This window comes from Sinocyclocheilus rhinocerous, unplaced genomic scaffold (genome assembly GCF_001515625.1).
Source record: "Sinocyclocheilus rhinocerous isolate Xijiao unplaced genomic scaffold, SAMN03320098_v1.1 scaffold591, whole genome shotgun sequence".
Classification (NCBI taxonomy): Eukaryota; Metazoa; Chordata; class Actinopteri; order Cypriniformes; family Cyprinidae; genus Sinocyclocheilus; species Sinocyclocheilus rhinocerous.
In genome coordinates, this window is record NW_015641476.1 from 897,806 (window position 1) to 906,140 (window position 8,335).

The 8,335-nt window shown below is 38.1% G+C and overlaps 1 protein-coding gene across 2 annotated transcripts in view; it reads left to right on the top strand.

The window, feature by feature from the left end:
* mybpc3 (myosin binding protein C3) overlaps positions 1–8,335 on the top strand; it is a 36,346-nt gene that overhangs the window by 17,133 nt on the left and 10,878 nt on the right. For both annotated transcript variants that reach the window (XM_016571720.1, XM_016571719.1), the window contains 7 exons: positions 318–424; positions 529–558; positions 733–872; positions 2,100–2,259; positions 3,221–3,325; positions 3,630–3,818; positions 8,020–8,154. In XM_016571720.1, coding sequence (XP_016427206.1) covers positions 318–424; positions 529–558; positions 733–872; positions 2,100–2,259; positions 3,221–3,325; positions 3,630–3,818; positions 8,020–8,154 — 866 coding nt within the window. The remainder of the gene's footprint in view (positions 1–317; positions 425–528; positions 559–732; positions 873–2,099; positions 2,260–3,220; positions 3,326–3,629; positions 3,819–8,019; positions 8,155–8,335) is intronic.

Below are 8,335 nucleotides of genomic sequence, written 5' to 3' on the forward strand. Positions count from 1 at the left end.
CCTGAGTAACATGTTTGAATGATTCAGTCTGAATCGTGAACCTGTTTGATTCATTCTTTGAAAATAACCTATTCAAAAGAATGAATCACTAGTTCTGAATCAAAATAGATCAACAAAACTGAAACTATAGAACACTATTGAACAGTTGCCATTGTCAGAAAAAATATAGCGTTATAACGAGTGCCGACGCCAGGTTCCTTCTCAATAAATTAAAAGATACAGGATTTAAAAAATATGGATGTTACAACCTCTCTTTGTTTTTTTTACTACTGCACAGTTTTGAAGTATTGTGAAGTTGCTTTTTTATTTATATTTAGGATTCATAAGCTGACCATTGACGACGTAAAGCCAGAGGATGAGGGTGACTACACCTTCGTTCCTGAGGGCTATGCCTTCAATCTCTCTGCCAAGCTCAACTTTTTAGGTACATCCTTTTGTTTAATTATTACTTTAGAATGTGAGTTTAAACTACTCTTTAAAAAAAATCTGTGCCATTGTTTTTCAAATTATTGTGCTTTATATTTACAGAGGTCAAGATTGACTTTGTTCCACGGCAAGGTAAAAATAAAAACAGCATGAATATGTCATTTGATGTGTTTCTGGGAACTATGTTAAATCATAAATATTGGAATAAAAGAAAATAACAATTTTTTGTAACACTTTATTTTGGAGAAATGTGTCAACAACATACTTCTCTTTTGTTTGTCTGTTTTTTTTGTTTGTTTTTTAAAGATCCTCCCAAGATTCATCTGGACTGCATGGGCCGCACCGCTGAGTCCACAATCTTGGTTGTGGCTGGAAACAAACTGCGACTAGATGTACCAATTACTGGAGATCCTGCCCCCACTGTGGTTTGGACAAAAGGAGAAAAGGTAGGAGCGATTCATTAAATTTTGTCTGGTATCAATTTCTAACAATCACTGTCTGTGCGAATAGGTCTGGGCTGTGTTTCCCAAAAGCACTGTAAGCCTAAGTAGATCTTAGAAACCATTGGCAGTAATGATCTGTAAGATCTACTTGCTTTTGGGAAACGCAGCCCTGGTCAGTTACAGCAAAACACCAAAACCCACTAAACTTTTCCTTTAGAATGACATTTAGTTAGAAAATCTTTTTTATGTTTTTTAATTCATCTGCAGTTTGTGGTATACTGTATGTGTGTACTGTAATTCTTTACGATTTGCCATGTTGTCCTGCAAATGTAACAGGAGATCCATCAACTGGGCTTCAGAAGCCTTGACAGGTAGGTACTGTAACATCTCCCAGCCATAACCAGAAAGTCTTGTCGAGGCTCACTGGGACTGGGAGTTTTGGGAGTTTTGAGCTGAAATGGAAGGTTGACAGTTAATTTTCTCACACTTAACCACTGACCTGGTTGCCATGGCTACACATCTTCTGCTCTGCTCATGTAGGGTAGCTTTAAGGAGGGAGAGTCGAGTCCTGAACCAAGGCATACATGGACAGTGAAGAACGGTGAAGTGAGTTTAGGCCTTAACAATCCCGACTGCTTGTACACTGCACATAATCATGTGTCTTATTGGCTTCTTGCTTTGGCTGTGATGTTATTGACCTATGTTGCATGATGTTGCAGTCTTGATCAATTTAATCCGGGGGACACTCCATATACAGTATATATATATATATATATATATATGTATATATATATATATATATATATATACAGTGGGTACGGAAACTTTGACACACAAATCATCATACTTCTGAGATCTTGACAGTGTTATGAAGCAAGCTTTTCACACACACCACACACAACTCTATACAATACTGTCTACAAGGTGAGTGCGTCTTTTAAAATCTAAAGTTCATAAAGTATAACGTTTGAAGATAAAAGATAAGCACCATCCATTCATAGGAACTAGGGGGTATTTAACAGGTAACATATATTTTCTGATAATTCAGATATCTGTAGTATCTATGGGTGTTTTGGCATTTGCAAGTATTATATTAGATCTTCCTCTGTGATCTTTTCTTGATTGCCTGGTTTTGAGAATTCAGAGTTGAATTTGAAGGCCTGTGACTGATCCAGGTTGATATGAAAACCGCTCACCATTTTTAACAAGCGGTTTTGATTGGTTGTTCAGGTGCTGACAGACTCAGATGGACGTGTTCATGTGGAGAGTACCAAAGGCCATTGTATCTTTACCATTGAGGGGGCGGAGCGTCAGGATGAGGGAGTGTACTCTGTCATTGTACGCAATCCTGCTGGAGAGGATACAGCTGACATTAATGTTAAAGTTGTTGGTAAGCTTTTTTAAACCCCATTACCATGGGTACATTTCCCAGCTGTTCTCTGGTAGGCTGAAGTTAGGCCCTTATTCATTATGGGCCATGTTGCAGCTCTCTTTTGAACACTTCAGAACTGCATTAAAATAAAATGCATCAAAAGGCCACAACCTAAACTATCCACATCTCTTTCTGGCTGTTTATTATCACTCTGTGACTGTGTGTATTGCCTTCTGGAGGTTTGCAATATTTAAATATATAGAAGAGAGTTGCCATTTGAGAGCAAAATGTCTTTGATGTAGCTGTATATTAGCTGTACAGAAGAAATGGTGTGACTGTGCTTTTAATGTTTTACAGATGTGCCAGATCCACCTGAAGCTCCCAGAATCCTTAGTTAGGGTGAAGATTCTTGTATTGTCCAATGGGATCCCCCACTCTTTGATGGTGGCCAGCCAGTCATAGGTGACTTAATAATAATAGTACACAGTATTACTACAGAGCTATCTATAGTGCTACTATAAGTAGTTCATATTCTATTAAGTAAATCTTGTTGACATCACATGTTCCTAAGAACTATGAATGAATTTTGCTCAACCACTAACTTAACACAAACTTCATCTAATTTAAAGTTAAGTGAAGGAGCCTACATATTATGAAAAAGCTACCTAATGAAAAATGACCTAATAATATTGCTGAAAATCCGTTAGGCCCTTATTCATTATGGGCCATGTTGCAGCTCTCTTTTGTACACTTCAGAACTGCACTAAAATGAAATGCATCAAAAGGCCACAACCTAAACTGTCTACATCTCTTTCTGGCTGTTTATTATCACTCTGTGACTGTGTGTATTGCCTTCTGGAGGTTTGCAATATTCAGATATATAGAAGAGAGTTGCCATTTGAGAGCAAAATGTCTTTGATGTAGCTGTATATTAGCTGTACAGAAGAAATGGTGTGACTGTGCTTTTAATGTTTTACAGATGTGCCAGATCCACCTGAAGCTCCCAGAATCCTTAGCGTCGGTGAAGATTCTTGTATTGTCCAATGGGATCCCCCACTCTTTGATGATGGCCAGCCAGTCATAGGTGACTTAATAATAATAGTACACAGTATTACTACAGAGCTATCTATAGTGCTACTATAAGTAGTTCATATTCTATTAAGTAAATCTTGTTGACATCACATGTTCCTAAGAACTATGAATTAATTTTGCTAAACCACTAACTTAACACAAACTAAATCTAATTTAAAGTTAAGTGAAGGAGCCTACATATTATGAAAAAGCTACCTAATGAAAAATGACCTAATAATATTGCTGAAAATCCGCTTTTAAATGTGCACTGTAGAGGAAGTGCACGATGATAACAATGTGCTCTTAATGTCTTTCAGGTTACGTTCTTGAAAGGAAGAAGAAAAAGAGCTATAGATGGATGAGACTCAATTTTGATCCTTATAAAGAGACCACATATGAAGCCAAGAGAATGATTGAGGGTGTAGCCTACGAAATGCGCATTTACGCAGTAAACGCCATCGGCATGTCCCGCCCCAGTGCTGCCTCCCAGCCATTTGTGCCAGTTGGTGAGTTCCACTGCTTTGATTTATAACTTTGCTTTCGTAATAGGGACTCGTTTGTTTCCCCTGCTTTTCTTTAAGCCTCTGTTACAGATATTTAATCTTAATATGTAATGGCTAATCAGGAGGATAGCATATGCTGAATGCCAGTTTTATGGATTGCATCCACTTCTTTCATTGTGATATCTTGTGTTTTAATATTGCTATTTTTTGGAAAGATCCAAGATCTGGTTGTCAAGTAAAGGGATAGTTTAGCAAAGCAAAGCAAAGTAAAGCAAAACAAAACAATCATCCTTTAATCGCCCCTCACGTCGTTCTTCTGAGGTAACCAAAGAGTTTCGGTTCCCATTGTGTTCCATTTTATTTTTTGTCCATACCGTGTGAATCAATGGGAACCGAAACAGTTTGGCTACCAATATTCTACCACATATCTTCTTTAACATTCCACAGAAGAAAGAAAGTCACCGTCATGAATGTCATGAGGGTGAGTAAATGATGGCAGAATTTTCATTTTTGGATGAACCATCCCTTAAGGATTCTCCTTCACTTGCCCCTTCAAAAAATGCACACAGATCATCAAAAGTATTCTCTCGCGCACCCCTGCTGGTCGGTCTGTGCACCCCTAGGGGTGCGCGCACCCCAGTTTGGGAACCGCTGCCTTAAGGGTTGCTGTTCCTCTCCAGACACATAGAGCTATTTAGCCACATTTTTTCATTCATCTAATTGGTACAATCAACAGGTTGTGTTCTGTTAAAATGGTCTGAAAAGGTCCTTTTCAGTTTAAACAATTGACATGTTAATGATGTTCTTGCATTCATTTTTTGCTCATCTTTAACATAATCTTCTAGTGAGCTGCGTTAAAAGCATTGCTATCTAGACTGTTGTCTGTTACAAGACAGCTGATTAGGAAACTATCCATGGCATCCTTCTCTATAAATAATGGCATGTTAGCACTTTGCAAAGCTGTATCTACGGCATTGTCAAAAGAGAGGAGGGGGCAGGACACTGCGCTTCCTTTGTTGCTTGCTTGTCACCGTTACTGCACCCAGAGAAGACCACAGCAGGTGTTACAGAAAAGACAGATACTTTTCAGGAGGCTCTACTTGTAAAACACACCAGACTGAAGTGATCCAGAGACATAATGACCAAACCGATGCTCCCCAAGACTGCTGAGAAGAAGCCAGCTGAGGCACCGCCGGCTGAAACACCACCGGCCGAGCCATCTGCAGAAGCACCTCCAGAGGAAACTGCCCCCCCACCAGAGCTGGAACCAGAGCCTAAACCTGTTGGCAGTAGGCATCTATTTCTAACAATCTTTTGTGGAGATTATTAATGCAGGGATTATACCAGTCTCCATGACATCTTTATATATATTTTTAGAGCTGTCTTTATGTATCATTGTCATTAACTTATTTCAAGAATACACCATAGTGGCATAAAACCTAAACCAGTTTGAAAATACCTGTCCACATGTAATCAATAGGTATTGTATTAAGCTTGGGTGTTGATATGCTTAAATTTGAGCATGTAGGATTTTACTATCTGCTTGTTAAGTCTGACGTCACTGTTTCCGGGTCCAAATCAGATGCCAAAAGTAAACAACAAATGGTGCTAATATATACTTACAGTGTGTTGTAGTACTACCAAAAAAATCCTAACAATCTTTTGTGGAGATTATTAATGCAGGGATTATACCAGTCTCCATGACATCTTTATATATATTTTTAGAGCTGTCTTTATGTATCATTGTCATTAACTTATTTCAAGAATACACCATAGTGGCATAAAACCTAAACCAGTTTGAAAATACCTGTCCACATGTAATCAATAGGTATTGTATTAAGCTTGGGTGTTGATATGCTTAAATTTGAGCATGTAGGATTTTACTATCTGCTTGTTAAGTCTGACGTCACTGTTTCCGGGTCCAAATCAGATGCCAAAAGTAAACAACAAATGGTGCTAATATATACTTACAGTGTGTTGTAGTACTACCAAAAAAATCATGATCCTAACCTTCATCTCCATACCGAAATCTCAGTTGATTAGACAGCGATTCATCACTTATGAATCGTTAAAATATTGTTGTCTGGGATGCCTTGAGCCTGGAGACTGTAGTATTGACTGTGCGTTTTTAAAATCTTAGTTTTAATGTGTGATATGAATAAACCGTGCTCATAAATAGCTGTTGAGTATTCTTAATTGAAACAAGTAGGAAACATTACTTACATCATGATTTAAGTAAGTGGACATTAATGTCATTGTGTGTATGGTTGCATCTAAAGATGTGATTACATTAGTGAAATATTGCAGGCAAAAAACATTAAATGTCAGTAGTGTAGCGATGTATGAAGCACAGTTCACACAGAAGTCACTTCCAAACCAAGCAGCGTTCTGTTGGTCAATGTGGCAAAATTGCATCTTAAATTCGATGCAAAATCTGTGTGGGGAAATCTTTTGCTCTCATTTACGATTGCAAATTCCTAATGAAATAACTTGATTTCAACATGAACATTTACAGAAGAATGGTAATGTGATGAATGCACCTTAATAATAATAATAATAATAATAATTCCTTACATTTATATAGCGCTTTTCTGGGCACTCAAAGCGCTTTACATAGAAGGGGGGAATCTCCTCATCCACCACCAGTGTGCAGCATCCACCTGGATGATGCGACGGCAGCCATAGTGCGCCAGAACGCCCATGTATCATTGTCATTAACTTATTTCAAGAATACACCATAGTGGCATAAAACCTAAACCAGTTTGAAAATACCTGTCCACATGTAATCAATAGGTATTGTATTAAGCTTGGGTGTTGATATGCTTAAATTTGAGCATGTAGGATTTTACTATCTGCTTGTTAAGTCTGACGTCACTGTTTCCGGGTCCAAATCAGATGCCAAAAGTAAACAACAAATGGTGCTAATATATACTTACAGTGTGTTGTAGTACTACCAAAAAAATCATGATCCTAACCTTCATCTCCATACCGAAATCTCAGTTGATTAGACAGCGATTCATCACTTATGAATCGTTAAAATATTGTTGTCTGGGATGCCTTGAGCCTGGAGACTGTAGTATTGACTGTGCGTTTTTAAAATCTTAGTTTTAATGTGTGATATGAATAAACCGTGCTCATAAATAGCTGTTGAGTATTCTTAATTGAAACAAGTAGGAAACATTACTTACATCATGATTTAAGTAAGTGGACATTAATGTCATTGTGTGTATGGTTGCATCTAAAGATGTGATTACATTAGTGAAATATTGCAGGCAAAAAACATTAAATGTCAGTAGTGTAGCGATGTATGAAGCACAGTTCACACAGAAGTCACTTCCAAACCAAGCAGCGTTCTGTTGGTCAATGTGGCAAAATTGCATCTTAAGGCCTGAATAAGCACAACAAGGCAAAGCCTGATCATTTTTACACTGTTTATTTATATTGGCCTCCTATTTAGAGCTATAAACAGTTGTTCGCATTTCAAGGAAAAGTAATTGAGTAATTTTTCCACTCTAGATAACTCTTGGCTAGATATGAATAGATGTTCTTGGATTTGGTGCAAGTTCACAGTCTTCGTAAATACACAGCTTGACCTGGGCATGTCATTGCTGCTTAAATATGGCACAAACATTTTAGACTGAAGCTTGCTTGCAAATCACAGCAGACAGCATGGATATCTTCAGGAGGCCCTTATCACCACTGCACAAGTTAAACTCAGACTCATTTAAGCAATGTTGGTTATTCTTGTCAGTAATGAAGGGCTCTCTGTGAAGGTAGTCTGAAAGGTAAGTATAGAGATGAACCTCACAAGACTGAGGTTGCTTCCATAGTTTCCATGGCTGCTTAGTTTAGTGACAACGCTTTGCTCTTGTCACATTGTTCAGTGGGACTTTACTGGAAACCACAGTGACAAGTCCAAGCAAATCCAGCCATGTATTAAACAGTCTTCAGTACTATCTCTGTCTTTGATGGCTTAGTAACAGTATATAAGTGTAATATAGCAAATGTTGCACTTAAAATACATCATACGCACAAGGATTTTCCTTGCTGTCAGCTGACAAAGCTAATCTCTAGTACATCAATTTACATCAATTTACTCCAGCTGCCAATACAAAGGAAATGGTACTTGAACAAAACTTTATACAAGAAAATTTTTTTTTTTAAGTGAAACACATACTCATTTGTATCAACTTCCTGTCCACAGCTCCTACCAGTGAGCCTACTGGGCTGTGTGTGGATGACATCAGTGATACCACCATCTCTCTGAAATGGAGGGCTCCAGAGAGAATAGGCTCAGCTGAGCTTGAAGGCTATGGGGTTGAGTACTGCAAGGAAGGCTGTAAGTGTGTTTGTTTGAGTTTTGTACTTTGAATATGGGCACTATGTAACTTTTGGCGCTCTAGCGTTTAATAAACAGAACTGCACCCAATAGTATGTTACTGCACACATCCCGCGGAAGAACATTCCAACCGGAGCTACTTCTCTAAGTTTATGTCTATGGCGATTCACGCAGGTATATG